Source organism: Etheostoma spectabile, chromosome 16 (assembly GCF_008692095.1).
Source record: "Etheostoma spectabile isolate EspeVRDwgs_2016 chromosome 16, UIUC_Espe_1.0, whole genome shotgun sequence".
NCBI lineage: Eukaryota > Metazoa > Chordata > Actinopteri > Perciformes > Percidae > Etheostoma > Etheostoma spectabile.
The window spans coordinates 4,073,532-4,097,133 of NC_045748.1; the positions used below are offsets into that span (position 1 = coordinate 4,073,532).

At 40.6% G+C, this 23,602-nt stretch overlaps 1 protein-coding gene across 1 annotated transcript; it reads left to right on the forward strand.

Annotated features, from left to right (window-relative positions):
- The first annotated feature begins 531 nt into the window (after nt 1-531).
- On the forward strand, nt 532-17,824 carry LOC116704089 (phospholipid-transporting ATPase ID). Its single transcript, XM_032539311.1, has 28 exons — nt 532-839; nt 1,887-1,970; nt 2,773-2,831; nt 2,969-3,082; nt 3,276-3,374; nt 3,529-3,590; nt 3,716-3,788; nt 4,013-4,083; nt 4,165-4,247; nt 4,842-5,000; nt 5,922-6,010; nt 6,372-6,565; nt 6,697-6,905; nt 7,003-7,046; nt 7,154-7,319; nt 7,672-7,860; nt 8,262-8,377; nt 8,492-8,656; nt 9,374-9,485; nt 9,741-9,846; nt 10,742-10,892; nt 12,095-12,278; nt 12,398-12,621; nt 13,402-13,485; nt 13,610-13,855; nt 14,369-14,507; nt 14,800-14,930; nt 15,791-17,824. The coding sequence occupies exons 2-28, from the start codon at nt 1,916-1,918 to the stop codon at nt 16,055-16,057; spliced, it is 3,591 nt and encodes a 1,196-aa protein (XP_032395202.1). The 5' UTR covers nt 532-839; nt 1,887-1,915; the 3' UTR covers nt 16,058-17,824.
- The last annotated feature ends 5,778 nt before the right edge of the window (nt 17,825-23,602 follow it).

A 23,602-nucleotide genomic window follows, 5' to 3' on the forward strand; every position in this document is an offset into this window, starting at 1 on the left:
TTCAGCTAGTTGAATGCTCTTGGATTTCTTTACTGTTTCCTGTCAGAGTTGTTTCTTCTTAAAACACAATAAGCAAATCTGTTTTTACCGCATGAATGTGTTCTTGCGGACACACACACACACACACACACACACACAATAACTAATTTAGCACGCGGGTCACGTTGAGGTCCCCTGGACGACACAGTGTTGCTTTGTGTTCGAGCCCAGGTATTAAATTCCATTTCTGAAAGCACCTGGAAGTGCATATCAGTGATGAGGACCAATGCGCTGCTCTTCTGGCACCTCTAAAAGAGGCACCAAAAAAAAGGTGAAGTGGAGTAAAAGAGCCGTTAAAAATGTGAGATAAGTCCGCAGTCTGAGCATGCGCACCCAGCGCAGGGTGTGTTGACATACCTGGCCGTTGGAAGCCATTCACCTGTACTGTTGTTTTACAGCCCCTCCACTGCTGCCCCGTCTCACCATCCAGGTCCAAAGATCGCTGTAGTGTTTGCTCAAGCCCTGAGCCGTTAGGTGCGGGGGGGAATCCCAGCTCTTCCTGCATGAACCTGAAACCTCTACTCTAAGCGCCTCTTTCACTGCAGCACCACGTCACCTGTCGTCCATCCGTTGTGTCTTTTATCCTGTTGGAGGCCCCCGGTTGACCCTTCTGCTCGGCAGGTGCCTGGGCGTCCCAACAGAGCACGGACCAGGGCCTGGACTGACTTCATCTGAGGCGGAAGCAAAGAGAGGATTGGAATTTGTTGTTTTTTTTTTTTACCCTCTCTTTTCCTTTGGGCCCTGTTCTTGTATCTATGTGTGTGCAGGACTTGCACAGGAAATCCCATTTTCTGTTTAAGGTACGTGGGTATTATTTTCCTTTGGTTGCGGACATTGGGGAAATGCTGGCTGTACAGAACTTTAGTGGGAGAGGTTCAAATAAGAGGCTCACATTTGAATTGTGAGAAAGATTTGAAGTACATGATTAATCAAACTCCAAGCTTACTGGCTCAGTCACTTCGGAGTCACAATAGCTTGTTGGATTTCATAGTTGTCGGTTTCTCATAGTTGAGAAAACGACAACAAAGTGAGTGGGAAAACATGCCTGACCAAACCATTGGCACCATGGTTTGGTGCTGGCTTTGGTTTCCTCAACAACACAAAGCAGGGTAAATATGTCTCCATTATCTCAAAGAGGATTTATTATTGTTCTTTTACGTGGAGGATATTCACGTTTTCCCAACTTATTTTGAAGAAGAATACATGGAACTGGCAGGTGTTGTTTTTTTTAGCTATACATTCAGGGAAAGGATCGGCCATGGATTTTTAAGTATTGTTACAGTTATGAAATCACTCATTCTCTTCCGGTTCCATTTTAGAAATGATCTGCTCTTCCAACATGCAGGAAAAACACAAACATGTAATATAGAACTAGATTTTCTGTTTCGTTGTGTGTTCAAAGTCTTTTTATTCTTGCCTGATTCTGAGCAAGTCAAATGGTCACGGTCATATTGCTTTCTTAATCTTTGTGGTTATGAATGATCTTCAATAGATTGCCCTATGGTACAAAGGGTTGAGAAGGGAGCGGCTAGATGTCTTTACAGCTGTGCAGCACAGATAAAGTCTAAAGGATGTTGCCCGATATTACCTCAAAGAAGGACTTTTGACATGTTTTCTCACTTAAAAGTTTTATTGTCTTAAATCTCTGCGATTTTGTTTAAGCAAACCAGGGTCTCTATTACAGAAGGTCTACCTAGGTCTAGGTCGAGGTCTGTTCCTCTCTCTCACTTTAGTCCCAGTTTCTCCTTTGAGTTGTTCCCTCTGTAGGGTCTAACTACAAAGAAATGGCTCTTTGCTTCACTAAATATTTGTCCCTCTGTGATTAGTACACACGTGCTTTTCTCTAGGTGTGAAATATGGAAGAACGGTGCTAAAGATGGGATCGGTAGCATCATACTTTGGCCAGTTGTGTGGGAAAGCGCAAAAGAAAGGTGAGGACCAATGCTACATTAAATGTTACTGTCTGTCTTTATGTCTGACTTGTTCTTCTTCATGCATCATCTTTGCACCATACAGTCAGTGGACTAATGCCACTGATACTTTCACATACTAAAAGCTCAACTATATTAATATTTAAATCTCAGACCACACTGATATTGCACCATTCCTTCCCTCTCTTCAATTTTTATTTTATTGTATATTTTTTTTGTACATTTCTGAATTCTATAGTATTGTTATTCTGTATACTTAACAGTATTTTTTTTTTTTTTTATTGTAATGAAACATAAATTATCAACCAGAACCACTGAAGAGCTTTTAAAGTTCATTTTTACTTGCGAACAACAAGGTACAAAAAACAAACAAAAATAGTACAGAAAATGTCCATCGAAACGCTCTTACAACAGCTTTCATAATAAAATGCGGATACAAAGTATATAATCATAATAAAGAGTCAATGTGGATGTCTGGTCAGGCTGGAAATCTCTGCCTGCTCTTCCCCTCAGAAGCATACTGTAAGAGTAATCACTACAACATGGAATTTTTAAGGCAAACAGTTTTATCAATAATAGTTCAAATTGATTCTGACATTTATATTCTTACTGTCCTTTCTGTTTTTATTCCTATATGTTAAGTGAGTGTTGTACTGTGAGTGAAATTCCTCGGTTGTATGCACAAAGCTGGCCAATAAAGCAGATTCTGATTGTAACTGAGAAAATAAAGCGAAACTTTTCTCCCATTGCTGCTGCAACGCCCTCACCCCTCTCTTGCTTGGATTCTTTTACTTTTTCACAGAGGAGGAGCGACTTTTTCGAGCAAATGACAGACCTTTTAACCTGTCCTACCGCTATGCTGTAAGTATAGGAACTGACAGTTTTCAAACAGCTGTGTGCTGTCTTTACAAAAAACAGACTTTTTTTTTTTTACATCCTAGCGCTGGAGCTGTCATCTGCTTTCATCACATTCCCGTGTCACTTTTTCTCTACTTCAGAACAACGCCATCAAGACCTCCAAATACAACATTTTCACCTTCCTGCCACTTAACCTCTTTGAGCAGTTCCGGAGGCTCGCCAATGCCTACTTCATCTTCCTCATGGTCCTTCAGGTAGACGGTTTTCTTTGTTTAGCCTTCCTCCTGTAGTGCTGGGATGCATGTACACATGGACAGTATATGGACTGTCTTTTTGCATGTTTACATTAAGGACTTTTTTTATCCTCAAATATAGCAGGGACTTGGGTATTTATGCTGTGTGTGTGTGTGTGTGTGTGTGTGTGTGTGTGTGTGTGTGTGAGAACAGGGAATCCCACAAATCTCCTCTCTCTCCTGGTTCACCACGGCCATCCCTCTGATTTTTGTGCTGTCTATAACAGCACTCAAAGACGCCAGCGACGACATAGTAAGCTGAACTTATAGCAATCTATGCCGACTAGCTTGAAACACTTTCAGTTAAATAACTAAAGGAAGATTTCAGAAAGGCTGAAAATAAGGAACAGGATTCACACATGGAATTTATGAAACTGTCTTCTCTTTATCCTGTGTCATCGGAGTAGAACAGGCACAAAAGCGACAAGCAAGTGAATAACCGCAAGGTGAAGGTCCTCATCGATGGAGAGTGAGTCATTTAAGATGCAAACTTCACATTATACATGTGTACAGCTGTAAAGCATTGTTGAGCTTTAAAAGGGTGTAGTAGTGGTGGATTTCATGATATGCTTTATGTTTACATTCTTCTGGCAGACTGAGAAATGAAAAATGGTTGAATGTTCAGGTTGGGGACATAATCAGACTGGAGAATAACCAGTTTGTCACAGTAAGTATGGAGAATAAAGACAAATTAATATTTGCCTGCACGTGTTGACTGTGTGCAATATGGCATTTCCTAGCATGTTGCTTGTTCTATACACTTTGATGCTTTCAGCGCTAACAACGGCTAAACTGAGTCAATCGTCACACAAGTAACAGTAAAGTTTATCTCATCATATTATCTTCTATACTTTCAGTTATCCTTAGTGTAGTTAATGCTTTTATTTTTAGGCAGACCTTATGTTGCTGTCCAGCAGTGAGCCTCTCAACCTGGTCTACGTGGAAACGGCTGAATTAGATGGGTAAGTGTGAAGAACTGTGTGTGTGTATGTGTGTGTGTGTGTGTGTGTCTCACTGTCTCATGCCCTCATGGTCTCCCCCAGTGAAACCAATCTGAAGGTGAAACAGGCCCTGACTGTAACTGGAGAAATGGGAGACAGCATCGATGCACTGGCTGGCTTCAATGGTGAGAAGCTGAGAGAAAAAACAAAAGAGACACCCCGATTTTTAGTACTGCAGTATGGCTTGTTTGTTTTTAAGGGGGAAAAATATCTATAGTGGGTTTTCGGTCAACATATTGGAATTTCTCTGGTGTGTAGCCTTCTTATTTTCATAGACAAAGTTTAAAAATTGGAAATTATTACTTTTTGTGTTAGAGTTGTTACGTTATTTAAGCTAGAGGTAAGAATCAATTCATATTTTTTTCTGTAAATTCCTGATGGTGAAGATAAATAACCCCTTTCCATGATGAATGGCTTCGTTATGGCTAGTAAAAATGCTTACAACATTTTCATAAAATACATAACTTTTTTTTAAACCCATAGTTACAGAAAATAAGGCCATTTGTGCACACCATAGCCTATGAAGTGGTATTATTACCTCTGCCTTTCAGAAAGGCCTTAGGCTAACACTGTGCCAGTCATCATCTCTTTGAGTGCAAAAATATAATTGAGAGGCAAGTGTTCTGTTTGTCTTCATCACTACATAGATTTTTTTCCATTTGAATACAGGTTGTAGTTTATAACTCTTGCACTGACCATAACCTCCATCTCTCTCTCAGGCGAAGTGCGATGTGAGCCTCCCAACAACCGTCTCGACAAGTTCAAAGGTACCCTGACCCTGGACGGACAAACCTACTCTTTGGACAACGATAAGGTGCTGCTCCGAGGATGTACTCTGAGGAACACTGAGTGGTGCTTTGGTCTGGTTATCTTCGGAGGTAAGCAGTTGCTCCAAACGGATATTCTGGAAACAGCTAGCATCATGATAGCTTAAAATGTGGTGTGTTCAAAAACGCAAATGGACAGCTGAGTTCGGCGTGCACCGCTCAAGTCTGCAGGGACCCAGCAGAGGGCGCTAATGCTACACACGTCCATAGACTAGTTCCAGTAGGAAAAATCACATATTTTATTGAAAACAAGTCAGACAAAAACAAAATCATAAATGGCATCAGTAAAAATGCTACAGTGAATAATAATTAATTCAATTTTGCAAAGATAACGGCAAGTAATAGTAAGTAGAATCATTGACTCTACTTAATTAGCTCCAAGCTGGTATATCTTTGGCCATATAACCATAACGTAGCCTACTAACGTTAGCTAGCTAGCATTAGCTAAATTGCTACCACTTTGGCAAATGGCCAACCCGGCTGTATTCAGTTAGCATGTTATAAGCTAATGTTGGTGGACCTTGAACTTTTATCTGATAAGAAATTACTTGTCAGTTAAATTAGTAAGTAAGAAACGCAGGCCAGCCTGGTCAACTGAGTGAAGGCAAAAAATAATGAACCTAAACAAGGCCAATGAAACAGAAAGAGAGGTTTTTGAGTTTGCTAATGCTAATGTATCACACTTTGCTTTCCTCTCTTTTCAAAAAGAGAGTAAAGTTTAGTGAAAGAGATGCTGCCTCAGGCTTGCGTTTACAAGTCTATGTGCACCTATTAGGAAGTGACTGAAGTAAGGTTAGGATGAGAAAAAATGTGTAGGCTACTCAGAAAAGTAAAATCACAATATAACAAACTACAAGAATGGAATGCACTCAACAGGATTTTCCTTTCAAAACGGTCCCTGCAAATGCTAAAAAAGGTGCCACTCTCTACATGGTTGTTAGAGTATCTTAACACAAGTTCGACTCTGACCAGGTCCTGACACCAAGCTGATGCAGAACAGTGGGAAGACAACGTTCAAACGGACGAGCATTGATCACCTGATGAATGTCCTGGTGTTGTATGTGAGTGTGTAATTTGTTATGTGAAATTCATCGCTAAGTATGTCAAACACATCATTATGTAAAGTTATTCATGTGTTTCTAAGCTTGGAAATGACACTTTTAACATTGGCTATAGTTAACATAAAGTAAAAAATCTATTAGTAACACTACTGGGAGTGCACTTATCAGTGTGGTTCCTCTTCCTAATTGTTCCTCATACAGTACAAGTCAATAAATGTCTCTGATTACATGATGAGCCTTGAGCTCGCACATGCATACCTCCATAAAAGCTTTCATTTTTGAAATGCAGATTGCTTTTCAACCGATATATATACTGTATATAATTTTAATATCAAGATGTGTGATATTTTGAATCTGTCAGATCTTTGGTTTACTGGCGTCTATGTGCACCGTTCTGGCCATTGGCAATGGAATCTGGGAGGTGAGGGAGGGCTCAGTGTTCACAGCCTTCCTCCCTCGCGAACAAGGGGCTGACGCCGCCCTTTCATCCTTCCTCTCCTTCTGGTCCTACGTCATCATCCTCAACACGTTGGTGCCCATTTCTCTCTACGTCAGGTACGTTCCAGCAGAGAAAGATAACAAAATCAGAAAGCGACCAAAGTTAACATGACTTCACAGTCAGAGTTTTTCTTTCTTCATGCGTTCCTGCATGGCTCACGCTCATTCCCTGTGTGTGCCGATGTCAGCGTGGAGATCATCCGTCTGGGGAACAGCTTCTTCATAGGCTGGGACAGGAAGATGTATTACTCCAAGAATGACACTCCTGCCCAGGCGAGGACCACCACGCTCAACGAGGAGCTGGGCCAGATCAAATACATCTTCAGCGACAAGACCGGCACCCTGACACAGAACATCATGACGTTCAACAAGTGCTCCATCAATGGGAAAGCTTACGGTGAGCTGCTATGCTTCTAAACAAACTTACAGATTTAATAGGACCCACCAGCATGGGCTGAATGACTTATTTTGGAGTGTATTTCTCTGTTATTCAGGGGAGCTGTTTGACTTTTCTGGTCAAAGAGTGGAAATAACAGAGGTGAGAGGAGAATACTGATACACAATAGTATTTTATTTTAATATGGTGTATGTATTAGTCCAACTCCTTTGTTTTTTCCTTGTCTGTTTTTTTCTTGCTCTCTGCAGAAGACAGCGAGAGTGGACTTCTCCTGGAACCAGTTGGCTGATCCAAAGTTCATCTTTCACGACCACAGTCTGTTGGAGACGGTGAGGGAGGGAAACCTGGAGGCTCAGGCCTTCTTCCGCTTGCTGGCTCTGTGCCACACTGTCATGCCTGAGGAAAAGAAAGAGGGTGAGCGCCCTCTAATGAAAAGCTTTGTTACTACATAGCAGGTGGCTGCAAGGGTTTAAAACCAAAGAACTACATTGCTGGTGTTCTGTCTGTGGTAGGTTACAGTGCATCGTTGTGTGAAATCCTCAGTCATGAATTATACAGTTGTCTCTTGTTTTTTTACTCTTCATTTAGCAACTCCAGTATGACGTTAAATTCTTAAGTTATTGTGTTTTCAGAAAGTATTAAAGCCACCACACATATGTCGGATTTGAAAGACGTAAGTGCCCTCCAGTGGCAGACAGCAATGCACCCTGTTTTTTACAGTTGAAATTTCTTCCTTTCCTCTCTGGTCATCTGTATCTACTGGCAGGGGAGCTCTACTATCAGGCTCAGTCTCCTGATGAGGGCGCTCTGGTGACCGCAGCGAGAAACTTTGGGTTTGTGTTCCGCTCACGTACACCAGAGACCATCACAGCCATGGAGATGGGCAGAACAGTCACCTATGAACTTCTGGCTGTTCTCGACTTCAATAATGTGCGCAAGAGAATGTCAGTCATAGGTAATAGAAAGTAGTGGTAAAATGATTGTTTTTTTAAGGTTTTGCATGTTGCCAAAATATGATGCAGTAATCAATATTTGAGAATTAAGATGTTTGATTCATCACACTTTACAATGTGTTGCCTACATGATTTTTATCCCACTTACAAACTCGTGGTGAAAGAATTACCATTGTGAAAAATCCCTGTTGGTGCATTCAAGAAGGCTCCGTTAACTGAGATTTCTGTGTCAACTGCTCAATAGTGACCTTGCGAATTCACAAAATGATTAACTTTGCATTATCCTTTCCAATATGTTCATTTCAATTTACTCAATCAGTCATGAAAAGGATCCTAGCAACAGGTTTATGTTTTAAACCTCATGACTCTGTGCTCGCTAAGCGACTTCCACCATTATTTCCAGTACGTAACCCCGAAGGCAAGTTGACTCTATTCTGCAAAGGAGCAGACACCATCATCTTTGAGAGACTGCACCCATCCTGTAACAAACTGAAGGAAGTTACCATTGGACACCTCAACGTGAGTGATGCGGTTGGATTTTTCTGATTTGTGTGTCGACATAAAACAAATGCACTTTCGGAAATGGGCAAGATTATTGTATTGAACTGCTCTGAACCGTCCAACTGAAAATAGGAGTATGCAGGCGACGGCCTCCGTACACTGGCCCTGGCCTACAAGGACTTGGATGACAGCTACATGGATGAGTGGAGACAGCGCCACCACCAGGCCAGCACCGCCATGGAGGGCCGAGAGGAGAGACTTGATGAACTTTATGAAGAGATAGAGAAAGACTTGCTGGTTAGTCCGCATGTTGACATTGCTAGATAGTTTGATTGACTCAACAATTGGCTGGTTCAGTTATTGGTTGGTAGTTTAGGTGCTTGCTTATTTGGGGAACAATAGTATATAATTTATATACTGCTCCATAACACATTAATTTAATAATGAGTCACTGAGAAATGATGAAACACAACTTCAAAATAACGGAAAAATATCAAATGCACATTTAAGTGACTGTTACACCAGCATTGTTTTGTGTTGTCTTTTATTCATTATGTTTCTACATTTACACCACAGAAATAATTAAACATTTTGCTTTAAAAGCTATAGTGTGTAGTTTCTGTTTCCCCCCCATGAGGAATTCAAGGTAGTGTCAACAAAACTGTGTGCACATGATACAGGCCTTACATGATAGTGAACACCCCCCCCCCCCCTTCCATGCAGTTGCTAGTATGCAAGGAGGACACGGAGGATTAAAAAAACATGATAGACTCTTCCGAAGAGTTCATTGTCTTCACTCAAGCTTCTGCGTGGCAAAGTCTCCGGACAACACCAGTGTCTGAACATAGCCATACTGAGAAATGCAGAGAGAGTTAGGTGGAGCTGATTGACTAAATTAGCATTGTACAACTTATTTGAATGTAATGGACGTTCTTTAATATCAAAAAGTTATGCACTTAAGCTTTAAACATACCGTATTGGAAAAACCCCATTACCATCCTTTGTGGTTTTTAGCTGTTGGGAGCGACAGCTGTGGAGGACAAGCTGCAGGACGGTGTGCCACAGACCATTGAGCAACTGGCTAAAGCTGACATCAAAATCTGGGTGTTGACCGGGGATAAACAGGGTGAGTCTCACATTTTGTATGTTCCAACAAATGACACAATTTAAGATGGGTGAAGTAATGCAGCCAAATAATGTGAAATAAGTGACCAGATATTCTGACTGCTAATCTCAATGCGTCGGGAACCCTGGGTACCAAATCTCCATCTAAACATCCTATCTTAGCTGTATATGAACCCAGCGAGGCAAAGAGTGAATGTTTGGCACGTTTTACAGATTAATTTGAATCACAGTAGTTGTAAATATCGTTTTGAAACAGAGACCGCGGAGAACATCGGCTATTCGTGCAACATGCTGAGGGAGGAGATGAAGGAGATTTTTGTTGTGGCAGCCAATACGGCTGAAGGGGTCAAAGAGGAGCTACAGTAAGTCAGTCACAAACAAATAACTACGACACATAATATCCTCTGTTATTTAGTAGGTGATTTTCCGACATCAACATACTTAAAATAACTAGAACAAAAAATACTGATAAAGTATTCAACACAATCTGATATGAAATAGTCCTAAAATAATCTTTCACCACTCCCACAGCAGGGACATGTGCATGCATTTGATGCTTCATTTTTTGTACAGTGACTGCTATGCAAAGCCATTTGCATTTGTTTTCATCCCAAAACATTATATTGGACAGCAAATACATTTCAAAAGGAAATGTCAAAGAATTGCCAAAACACAATATCTTCACACACTATCTACAAAACCTCTGACTGCTCTTGCAAAATGAAAAATGTTTTGCCTGTTTTCAAAATCAAACACTGCTCTCAAATCATAAACAAAGTGTTCATAATGATATACACTATCAAGCAGTCAGTAAACAATACACCAAAAAATAGAAAACACAATGTTGAAAACATAGTTCTCAGGGAGAAGTACATTTTTTATCTCAAAAACAAATTTCACATTTCGCAGTCATTGTCTCTTGATGAAAGAAAACATGTTCTATCGTAGTAGATCAAAATGTTTTTGTTCTTCCTCCTCCTTGTACCCCTATTTTTAGAGTACTGTACCCTGCATCTCACAAACTAGTCCTTTGTCTCTGTGATACTGTCATTCTTGTTCTATAACCTGCAACCAGTCAAAATCTATTGAGCAGTCAGTACTGTTGAAGGTCCCATGGCATGAATATTTCACTTTATTTTAACATTAATATGAGTTCCCCCCAGCCTGCCTATGGTCCCCCAGTGGCTAGAAAAGGCGATAGGTGTAAACCGAGCCGAACCAAACGCATCGTTTCTTCCCGTGCCTTGCTGTTTTTAGGAATGCAAGAAGGAAAATGTGTCCAGAAGCCGCAGAGGAGCCATCTGTAATCAAGGCTCGCGCAGGCCTGTTTTGGCTTCAGAAGACCGAGACAGTGCACGATGAGAAGGTGGATGGAGATTATGGCCTAATAATAAATGGACACAGTCTGGTAAGAAGGCCTTTTCAGGTCCATTTCTGTCCATTTTGTATACAGTATGTACCCATACATTCAGTGGTGTAGTCTACATGATACTACACTAAGAAAGCTCCAGGATTTCCACAAACCCACTTTAAAATGCCCAATGACACGCAACAACATACTTTCCATTAAATCTTTGATTTGTTTTCAATTGTCATCTTTGTTTCTCTTCATCACATAGGCTGAATTAAGGTACTTCCACCATAAATTGGTGTATCTGAAAACAGGAAATGCAGTTGTTGATGCTCAAAACTTCCCTGGGGAGAACACCCAGACCCCCCACTATGATATGGCAGATTCTGGCCAATAGATAGAGTATAGTATACTCACGACAACATATTAGACTACACCACTGCATATAATGTTAATTTAAAAAAAAGTCCAGGTCCTCTGACTTTAGGAAGCAGCGACTGGATTGCATTTTGCCTGTAAAACCATGTCTGTTCTTCACATTTATGTAGAATTATAGTTTGCTCTTCTCATGTCAAATATGCGGACATCTGGTAGATGTTTGCAATTGGTCACGCTATGCAAACAGTGTCTTTTCTATGTGAACGTGTGCACCTCTGGATTGGGAAACCCAGGGTTGATTGAACTAGTTGATAACCACAGTTGTGACACAGCCTATGCAGGACCGCGGTGGTTAGGGTTAATGAAGCCGGATAAGTGAAAGATATCCAGGTCATGTTGATCTTGATTTGTAGTACAGGCCTCTGGTTGATGAATTGGGCTGTTGATAACAACACACAGGCCAAAACACAAACAGTAATTCCGTCACGGAACGGAAATTTCAAAAGAAGAAATTAATGGCATTAGCAGTGTTGTCAGAACAGATAGTATTTTAACTTAGCATGTTTCCTTAATATATGACAATGCATTGGGGTCACTTTTGGATTTATTACAGTAAATATATTACATATTGGACCTTTAATTATTTCTTCACTAGAATTTACTACATTCTTGTGGCCAGGTTGGCTCAGTGGTAGAGCAGGTGCACATTTACTCAGAGGTTTATGCCTCGACGCAGAGGTCCAGGATTCAAATTCGACCTGTGAATTAAAGGCGGAAAAGCCCAGAAAATATGCTTTAAAAAGAAGAATTTACTACATTCCTAATAGTGCGGAGAGGACCTGATTGCGCTCCTCTAACCCCTCCCTCCCTTTGATCCTCAGGCCTTTGGACTGGAGAAGAAGCTGCAGCTGGAGCTGCTTAGGACAGCATGTATGTGTCAGACAGTGATTTGCTGCAGAGTCACCCCGCTGCAGAAGGCCCAGGTGGTTCAGCTGGTCAAGAAGTACAAGCAGGCTGTCACTCTGGCCATTGGGGATGGGGCCAACGATGTCAGCATGATCAAGGGTGAGTTCATTCATCTCAGACACGCATTGCAAGAATGTACAGAGCTTTAGCAGTTAAACCACACCGCTAGAAAATACTTACTGTTACAAATTGTGTTTCTCTTTTGTTTCTGTCTTAAGCTGCTCACATCGGTGTAGGGATCAGCGGTCAGGAGGGCATGCAGGCCGTTCTCTCCAGCGACTACTCCTTCGCCCAGTTCCGTTACCTTCAGCGCCTCCTGCTGGTGCACGGCCGCTGGTCCTACCTACGCATGTGCAAGTTCCTTCAATATTTTTTTTACAAGAACTTCACCTTCACCTTTGTGCATTTCTGGTACGGCTTCTTCTGCGGCTTCTCTGCACAGGTGAGGAATTATGTGACACTTCATTTAATGGGTTACATGCAGAGTGAGACATCAGAAATAACAAACAAAAGGAAAGGTGACTACAATGCACATTAAAGATGCAATGTGTGCATTAGTCTTGCTTTGCTAGACCTTGCCCCACAGCGCTGCAGAAGAGGGTCTGGCAAGTCCACACAGCATTCAGGGATGGGAGAAAAACTTGGTCTGGTTTATTGGCATTTTTTTAATCCAATCACAATTGTCATGGGCGGCGCTAAGCACCGGACAGAGCCACAGTGCTGCTGCAAAATAGCCTCTGAAAGGAATTTGTTTTGATGGAACATCTGCATGTTCAAAAGTTGTCGAAAGCAACTCTTCCTAGGACTTGCTAGAGCCTCTTTGATGCTATTTTCGGACTCATCCAAACGATTTTTACAATAATTGTCTCAACAGTGCCTCACATGTAGAAATAACAGCATTTACAGACAGTGGACTATGCCATCTTGGGACTCAAAGCAGCATCCTGCTTTGACTACTTATCTACTTATAAGTAGTCTACTACTCCTGTATCTCCAGCAGAGATGAGCTGTCTACTTCGGAGTACGGACAGCTCTAAATAAGAAAAATTTATTAAAAGTATTCTGCAACTGTAAACACATACTAAACTTCCTTTAATAATACATTGGCCTGAGCATACAGCTTACAGCACTTGTCCGTACATGTCTCTGTCAGCGTTGAAATCATCAGTTATAATGCGGGTATTTACATGTTTAATGTATGTGTTGCTGTTCTCTTTTCTAGACTGTGTATGACGAGTGGTTCATCACCTTGTACAACATGGTTTACACAGCTCTCCCTGTCCTCGGCATGAGCATCTTTGACCAGGTACGCACCCAAGGGGAAATTATTAGAACATTAGTTATAAATACTTCAGTAAGTTTTGTTTGATATCATATAATTTATCAGTACTTCACATCCACCCACTTTTTCTAATCATGTGTTTACGTAGGATGTCAATGACCGCTGGAGTTTCCAGTATCCTCAGCTCTACACTCCGGGCCAGCTGAACCTGTACTTCAGCAAGAAAGCCTTTGTGGTCTGTATGATGCACAGCTGCTACAGCTCCCTCATCCTCTTCTTCATCCCGTGGGCCGCCATGCACGACACGGTCCGAGATGACGGCAAAGACTTGGCCGACTATCAGTCCTTTGCTTTATTGGCACAGACCTGTCTGCTGATTGTGATGAACATACAGGTGAGGAAACACAGCACGCTAAGGTTACAGGATTTTTTTTATTTATCAATGTGATGGAAGTACGTTGATTTTCTATATGTATATATGTATATTTATATATGTATGTGTGTATATATATATATAATACATATGTATGTATATATATAAGTATATATATGTGTGTGTGTGTGTGTGTATATATATATATATATGTGTGTGTATATATATATATATATATATATATGTGTGTGTATATGTATATATATATATGTGTATATGTGTGTATATGTATATATATATGTATATTTATATATGTGTATATGTGTGTATATATATATATATATATATATATATATGTGTGTGTGTATATATATATGTGTGTGCATATATATATATATATATATATATATATATATATATGTATGTGTATATATATATATATATATATATATATATATATGTATATGTATATATATCACCCAACCTTAAAAGACACAATATGAAAAAAAAATGTTGTTTTTTTTACATTTTCAGCTATGTCTGGACACCTATTACTGGACAGCAGTGAACCAGTTTTTTGTATGGGGCAGCCTGGCCGCTTACTTCGCCATCACATTAACCATGTACAGCAACGGCATGTTTCTCATCTTCACCTCCTCTTTTCCCTTCATCGGTGAGTAGATTCAACTCGTTTATAGAGGCAGGTTGTTGCTGCCCACATCTTCAAATTGTAGTCTTCCAAAAGCAGACATAGCCCAACATGTAGAGGTTGATATGTTTTATTTCAGGCCAACAGTCATATGAAAATAGGCTAGAATTGGGTTGGCAATAATCCTGCTGCGCCCCAAGTCTCCATATACAAATGTTATAGAGGGGTTTTTTTTGTTTAAAAAAATAAATAAAATAAAAATAAACCTTTTTACTACGTGATTCTGACTGTGGGTCTGATGCTTCTGGAACTCCAGGCACCGCAAGAAACTCTCTGAACCAGCCTAACGTGTGGCTCACCATATTCCTGACGTCCCTCCTCTGTATCCTGCCTGTGGTGGCTTCCCGCTTCGCTTTCATTCAGCTTCGGCCCACCATCAACGACAAGGTGAGATATCACATGACACAGACTACTGCAAGTCTTTTATGTACCCTGTTTTTACCTTTTAGAAATAAAGTCGTTGTTCTCAAAGATAAAATATTATTATTTGGCAATATTTAGACTCTGCCTTCCCAAATGTAACAACTACCTTTATGTTACAATATGGCGTTCTGATAGGTTGAATAGATTAAAGGGATACATGATCAAGGCAGCAAAAGCAAAAAAGAAGAATGACTATCATGGATTGATCAACCTGCATTTTTTACCGACAGATATCTCTCACGGTCACGTTTGCTTAGTTTAGTATATTACTGAAACTCTAACATGTTTCTAATATTGTGATGTTGGAATTATAAGGCACTAGAGGCGGTTTACAGAAAGTGATGTTTTTGTTAAGTAAACTTTGTTTTAATACATAAAATCAACTGATTATACAGAAGGAAGCTAGTGTGCTGTACACAAGCTATGAACAGACGCAACCCAGTTAGCATTGTCGTAGAGTTAGCATCAGATTACTAAAACATTCAGCAGCTACCTACTATAAACCTGAGTTTATGTCAGATTCCTACAATTTCAAATGCTGGCCTTTATTGGTGTCATCTGTAAGGAAGTCGCAGTAACTTGAGTTGCTAACAAACAGTTGCATGAACTGTGTATTTCAAATTAGCAAGCCAGCTGTCTAGCATGGTAGAGCTAGAGCCTCTAAGGTCACAGTATGGATAGGGAAGGAGTTTGTGTGTCATCACTATAAAGATATCAGTAAAACATCATAGAGATAGGTGGACCCTGACAAAGCATTTGAATGAATAAGCAATAAACCGTCCCACATTAGGAAGTGTAAAGACGTGTCCCTCTCTCCGCTCTAGGTGAGACAGAAGGTGCGGAAGGAGGCACTGCCAGCTCCTGTACCTCGCCGTCCACCTGCCAGGCGCATCAGCACCCGCCGGTCTGGCTACGCCTTCTCCCACGCCCAGGGCTACGGTGATCTGGTGACATCCCGGAGGTTCCTGCTGAAACTACCGCTGAGGAGTCGACCGGCGCTGTTTACACAAACAGACTCTCCCCTGGCTCAGAATCAGCCACAGCACTACCGCACCATTGCAGAGGTCCCGGAAGAGTCCCAGAGCCCTTAGACAGGAAGTATAACTGTAGCACAGGAGAGCCTGTTTTTATTTTGGAGCAAAGGGTGAAGATTCACCATCTGGAACGTTTCCAGGTCGAACCTTAACACCTGAAAACTGAGTCTGACTTGAACTCAATGTTTTTTTCTAATGGATGTTAATGTCACCGTGAAAATGGCAGCACAACTCGGCAGCACATCGATCGTAAAAGACCACGCTGGTGCTTATGCATGTTTCAGCTTAATAAGTACAGCTTGCAGATACTGCAATTTTCATCACTGCTGACCCTTTTCAGAAGCATGCTTAGGTGTTTCAGATGTTTCAGGTTTTTCTTTCTTCCAGAGAGCTATTGGTTTCAATTCATTTCATTACAGCTACAATCAACTTGTGGAGAATGGCATTAGCAAGGTAATCAATCATAGCCGACATTTAATCGCCTTGTCACTATCATGTCTTAAATTGGTTTTCATCAGGTAAGTCTTTTGAAAAACTCCATTCAAGCACACTTGATGCTAAAAAGCACTTTTTGGTTGCAGAAAAGGAGTAATTCACATTTTTTTAACAACATAGCTCATAGTCATAGGTTTATTGCTTTTCCAGTCCTTTAAATCAACTTTATTGTCTTTGCACTTGCAGACAACAATACTACGGAAGAGGATTAGGGCCACGTGAAAAACGTATTTGAGTTCTAGGTGTAAAGCCAGAATTGTGAGATTGAACTCCGAATTCAGACTTTAAACTTAAAACTTTAATAGATTTTTGAAATGCAAAAAACCTCTTCCGTACAAAACACAGTGGCCCAATCCTAAAGTCCGGACTCACAGACTTTGGGACACGTTCTCGCTAAATTTATAATGACTCAGGGTGTTCCCAATGTCGACATTTTAAATGGTGGGAGGGTTTGAGTACGCACTTAAAGAGACCTCTCTGTGAGTCTGCATCGATGCAGACTTAACCAAAAAGAATTACCCACAGAGCGTTGTGACGTTTACCGCGGAGACCATAGGGAAAGCCGGAAATTACAAAGGTAAACAACAGCACAAGACACAACCACGGAACGGACCTGTTGTCCAGCTTGTAAAACAAAAGTTTGAAAAGAATTGAAATTAGCCAGTTGTCTCGTCTGCGCTATGATTCACAATATTGGAGGGAATTATCATTTTGGTGTCATTATTCTCATTTTTATTGAAAAATATGAAAGAAAAAAATGATTGAAGTGTGACTTTTTTTTTTTTTTTACGAGGATCTTTACCAAAGAAAGATTTTTTCTTTAGTCTGTAGATATGATATTTAGGCCAAGAAGAGTCTGCAGCACCACAATACTTTATTTTAGAATGGTTTGACAAGTTTTGACCTTTAATAAATATTGCGCGATTAATTGTTGACACACAGTACGACCGCTGACTCCCAAAGGTGACAACCTTGAATGCACTAACAAACAGTTGGGCCCTACTCACAGCTGCCAGAGGAAACGGATTCAACACAAATAAAAGTGTACATTACCCAGCTCAGACGGGATTTAATAGTGTTGCTTTGGGACATGGCTGGAAATATGATATAATATAATATATGCAGTATGTACTGATTCAGCTAAAACATGCAAAACCAGAAATTGCAATGAGATTAACTTTGTGTAATTTACACAATTTTTTTTATTGTTGTCAACTGTAGATTGTGTGTCTTTTAATTACCCCCCCCCCATGTAAATTGTGAGTACGGTGTCATTCTGAGAGAAGATAAAACTGATTTCAGTTGAAATCGACCATGTACCGATTTTCACATTTTAATTATTTACATGAAGATTTTTTTAAAACATTGTTTTGTTATTGTTCTGCATTGTTAATAATATTTTTTTCATTTCATATTTCTGTCACTCATGTCGGTACCACTCAGGTCATTCTGAAAGATTCAAGAAATTGCCTGTACTATCTGTACTGGTATTAATCGTGTAGATGTCAGCTGGATTTGAGCTCCAAATGGCCGATTGTATTTCACCACAGGATATTGGCAGAAGTGGTATGATTCTTTTTTGAAAATAAATGCAGGTAAAACTGTTGATTGATTAATAGAAACATGCATAGAGTTCAAACTTCCACATACCCACTGCATCACGGGACACAGTGACATCAGAATCTGTATAAAGGACAACAACGTGATTATTATAAATATTTTATAACCTGATCTCTTTAAGAAAGCCTCAACCTGAACCTCCTCCTGGTTTGTTTGCATTATACATGCAGCTGTGTGCACTTTTACTCTCTCTGCCTGTCTTCCTCTAGCTCTCACACTCTCTCTTTTCACTCACATTTCCCATACGTATACATCCTGTACTGACACACACACACACACACAGACACACACACACACACACACACACACACACACACACACAAACACACAACTGCAGTGTCTTGTGGGACAGCCAGCAATGCTATTACTGGTGGGGGGTGTCCCAGGAGGGCACAGATCCAGAAAAGCTTCTAATTTGCTTTCTGATCCACAACAAAATGACACAGGTTTGTGTATATCCCAGTGTATCGCATTGTGTAGCACAAACAACTCCAAAGATCAATTACAGGTTTAAAAAAAAAGCCTTTGACTGAAGATAAAATAGAGATTACATTTCTGAAAGGTTACTTTGAAATAATACAAATGAAATAGCTTTTGAAAAGGGACCATTAGAAGTCATTCATTTTGGCATGATGCACCTGAATGGCAATTAGTTTCAGCATAGGGTTAAAAAAAAAAAAAAAATATATAGCTCCGGTCTGCTCCGGTTTAACCCTTGTTCCTCCCTTCATGGCCGTGCAGCTCAGTCAGCGCACTCGGCAGTCTCCATTGAAGGTCACTGAATGACCCCACAGCATGGAACAGGAATAAGGACTGGTATGCTCTATAAATAGCCTGCCTGTGTGGCACACCCAAACCACAACCATGGACCTTTTATAAAACTACTAAGATCATATTTCTGATTAACCAGAACCAGTTACAGTCAAACTTTAAACCACATTTTAATATTTCCCACAGCATACCTTTTGGCCCATATCCGTGAAATTAGAAGCCAATGAGAGCAGTGATGGAGCAGTCACAATACAAAAGATAGGTAAATCCTTTTACGCTATTAATGGACACTGACATTTTTCTATTCCAGGAATAAAAAGCTGTTTGATTTGACACAGAAACTGGGATGAATCAGACAAGTACAAATGAACACAGACAGACATGTGAGACATGGACACTGACGTCATTCAATCTCCCTGGGTCAAAGTTCGAGTGAAATGTTGCGGGCCGGTCTGAATGGTCGGCTTCTGTAAGAGGAGACAGCAGACTCGACTTGAAGAGAATGTCACGCTTGGCGGTCCAACTTGGACTAGGGGATCACAGTGTGGGACTGTCTACCACCAGGCAACAATCTGCTGCTCTGTAGCAAGAGCAACCCTCTGATAACCTCCTGACAAATTACCATTCATTTTGCTATGGACATCCATGGTTGCCCAGATGATGCCTTGGTAATGATCTATTCTCTTTTCACCTGCTCAAGATTTTCCCTTGATCAGCATTTTGGTACATGATATAATCAAAATCCCTCCAGATCATACACTAGCAAAACGGTGCACCCTATCGTGAGATTGAGTGTGACACTGGTTTTCCATGTCGCTACCTGCCTTGTTATTTCAGCCCGGGGCCATGCCCTCCCGCCCTCTGATAACCCCTTTCCCTCCAGTTTCACCACATGACGTGCTCCTCCATCCAGCTCACCTGCTTTCAACTTTCCCAGATTGCCCCAGCAGTTTAAATACCAGTCCACCCCCCCCCCACCCCACCAATCACTTGCCAGGTAGTCATCTGCGCTACGCTAAGCATTAGCAAGTTGTAAGCTCAGCGTTGACATAATATCAACTTTAAATTGATAGGGTCAAGTTGTTACCAACCATTGGCTTTTACACATGCAGTAGTCATGGAGCAGCATTAGCATTCTGTTGGAGTTGTGTTTCCAGCCACCTGATGAATGTAAGTCCACTACTCACTCTCTTTTAACTGTTTTGGTCTCTTCTAACTCCTGAGGGAACCAGTTTTCTCCATGTTAACTGTCTGTCTGCTGATGCTGAGCTCATAGGGTTTTCACTGAAAAATGCTGTCGTCTGAGGCAAAAGGCTATGAGAAAAAGCTATGAGCTTTGTGTGACCCGTTCGACATGGTCCCAGTTTCCACATTGGCATTTGATAGTTTAGAGGCTAGAATGTTGTTACCCTTACCTTAGTCTATCTCACCGGATGTACAGTGCTGGGATAAATCCTGACCTTCACAATGTCCCTCCCATTCCACTATCTCTACTTTCTACTTTGCAGGGGTGTCAATGCTGCATCTGGGCTTTAAAAAAAATACAAACAACCCAGAGAGTTTTCTGTTCTCTCATCCCAGAACAGATAACCGGAGATAACCATACTCCAGCGCTGTGGTCTTTCTGGCAATGCGAGACTACCCTAACCCTGTCTTTGAGGCCCTGTTTACACGTACATGGCGTTTCCCTTCATTTGTTCCCTTCGTTTACACGCAAACGGAGAATTCACCTCTGAAAACGAGTCTTTCTAAAAACTCTGGCCAAAGTGGAGATTTCTGCGCTTGCACGTTTGCATGTAAACTGAGACCAACGGAGATGAGGAAGTGAGGAAGAAAAACCAAAGGAAGTGATTAATTTGTGTCGCTATTCTGATTGGCTAATGTGGGCTTGATCTTCTCGTTACACTGCCACCTACAGGTGTGGCATGCTCTTGGCGGCATACAGTATATACACGGGTAGACGAACACCTGTTATGTGAAAACTTACACCTGTGCACAATGTTATTTGTGAAACCGGAGAAGTTGAAATGTTTAATGAAAATAGACGGTTACATGTAAATGTAGTCTTAGTCTAACACGATTTTAACCCTTCATAGCTAGCCAGCTGCTAACTGGTGTTGCTGCTTGGGCATTATGGCACTTCTGTTTGGTAACTTGGGTTAATGTGATTCTGATCTCTACTGCAGTAACATAGTAGAAAATGGAGATTTCACTCAGTACTTTCATGTTGTAGTGTGTAATAAACATTGCCGCCCCTAGGGTTTGTTTTAGCCACATTAGGCATACAATGTAGTATTAATTGTTTTTATGGATAACTGACTATTTTGCCCCCCCCGCAGCACATGATAAGCTATCACAGTGAGACCCAAGAACAACAGTCATTCTAGACAGCCTAACTCTGACACAGGGGTGAATCCGGATCAGACGGATGACTCGGTGTCAAGTCTTTGGCCTTAACGGAGATCAAACATCGGACCAATGGAAGCTTAACTGTTTAGATGTTTGACAAATGATGCGTGTGTTTGTAATTGTGTGAATGTCTCTGTGGGCAGAGCGAGACTTCCAAAGTTAGAATAAGTGGTGTCAATTGTGAGCCTTGTGTCTAAATAAAGGATTACCTTCAACCTTAGAAAGTGCACACACTCCCAGCTACCGCATTAGTTCCAGTGAGGGGTGTGTGCTAAACGTACGCACACGACTTGGAGAACACGTTAACATCACCAATAACCTATGCCTGCTTTTTTGTGAAGTGTTTATCGGGGAACTTATTCAAAACTGGCTGGTTGCAAAGGAATAGGAAACATATTCCTGGCATATGAGGCTTTCAGTGTAGACGGAGCCTCTACATGACCTAATGATTTTGTTGTTTTGAAGACTGCAGAAGTCACGTGACTTAGACCTGGCCAGAGTTCTGTTGACCCCATTTAAAGTTAAGTTAAAGGGGGGGGGCACGTTTAAACTCACCACAGGCGACATCACTGGTCTGTATTTTCTCTGTCACTTAATCATCGTAAAGAAACTGATTACACAGAACACTAGGGGTGGTAAAATAATTGATTCTTAGATGCATTGCGATTCTTTTAAGAATGATTCCATGATGATGCATACTTTTTTCTATTCCTTTTTAATAAATGTGTTGATTTTTATTTAAAAGTTACTGTCCAGACAAGTACAAATCAGAAAAGAGGACGGGATAATGGACAACAACTTAGAGTTTAGGGAAGAGTGGAGAAAAACACAAAAATGACCAAAAGGAAAAATAAATAAATAAATTGAATATATATATATATATATATATACTTTTGTATTATGTATGTGTGTGTGTGTAATATTATTATATATTATATATATATATCACACATTCATGATCTATAAGACCTACATAAAATAAGGCAAAACACATAAAGGCTTTTCATCTACTGTGACCACCTCATGTTTCAGTTGTAAGAAGTTAGTCTCCACTTTAAACATGACTGAGACTCTGACATGGAAGACTACTGCGAGAGGAGCTGACTTTCACAAGCATCTTTAAGGCTTAAGCATTTCATTAACTTGTCTGTGACATATAACCCTTGTGTGTGTGTAATATGTGTGTATATATATATATACATACTGTATATGATTAGCAAACTCAGATGTATATATTTAAAAATCAAGCATTGAAATACTAATCTGTTTAGAATCAAATCGTGATGTGCAAGAGATCCCCCCCCCCCCCCACATAACACCCTTTTCCTATTATTATTTTCCTTTCTGAGAATTACCGTGCATGACTTACTCCTGAATTCTTTTATTTGCCGGACTTCCAATGATCTTACGACCTCACAAGAAACCCCCCCCCCCCCCCCGGCTCCCTGCAGTGCAGATAAATCATTTACAGAACTGGCAAAACGTTCCATTTGTGCATGCGCCTGTGAGTCCCTGGACTGGAGGATGAAGAGCAGCCTCTTCTCAGATGCTGTGATGATGTCACCTTCAGCTCCAAGCTGAGTGGTGGCGACAGGCTGGCATGAAACTGTGCGTGCTAACGACGCTTTCTCTGCAGGAACCGCCTCTGAGCCAGCTGGACTCGGAACGAGGTCACGGCTTTGGCTTTCGGTAAAATTCCAGTCGATTTAGGCATTCGTTCAAAGATTTCTTTCAGTGCATAGCCAGAAAAGATTGAATCTGTTTGTTTGTTGCAACAGCAGTTAATGTTTCACAGAACTGGACCTCACATCATTTGGACATGTCTGTGACTGGTTGAGAAATATCCGAGGGGACGTGCCATATTCAGATAGTGTTTAATTAAAATGTATTAACTTCACTACAGACTTAACCAGGTACACATGGCTTATTTCCTCATGTGCTTTGATTCATAAAAATGTGTATCTTAACCCTTGTGTTGTCCTCCTGAGTCAAAAACTCACAAATTCAGACTTTTTTATTTTAGTTTTCACTAACACCACCTTACTACCACTAGTTTTACACTTCTTTTTAGGAATTCATGGTCAATAACCTTCATTTATATAGAAATGTACCTAATATTAGAGTTAAAAAAAAGCAGAAATTATGAATTATTTTGAGTTATAGTTAAGATCAGAGGAACATACAGATGAGTTTAGTCAGGAATGAAAGTGATCAATTGTATTTTCAAAGAGCGATGTATGGAATCCAATCAGTTTTTTGGTGGTTATTTGATTAAAAAGGAGCCCATATTTCACATTTTTTACAGGG

What these genes read in the sequence shown, in the direction of transcription:
- LOC116704089 (XM_032539311.1), top strand. Translation starts at nt 1,916, where the DNA reads ATGGGATCGGTAGCATCATACTTTGGCCAGTTGTGTGGGAAAGCGCAA. An exon ending in ACCTGTCCTACCGCTATGCT is followed by an intron (nt 2,832 to 2,968) that starts GTAAGTATAGGA and finishes TCTCTACTTCAG; the next exon opens with AACAACGCCATCAAGACCTC. An exon ending in TGCACTGGCTGGCTTCAATG is followed by an intron (nt 4,248 to 4,841) that starts GTGAGAAGCTGA and finishes TCTCTCTCTCAG; the next exon opens with GCGAAGTGCGATGTGAGCCT.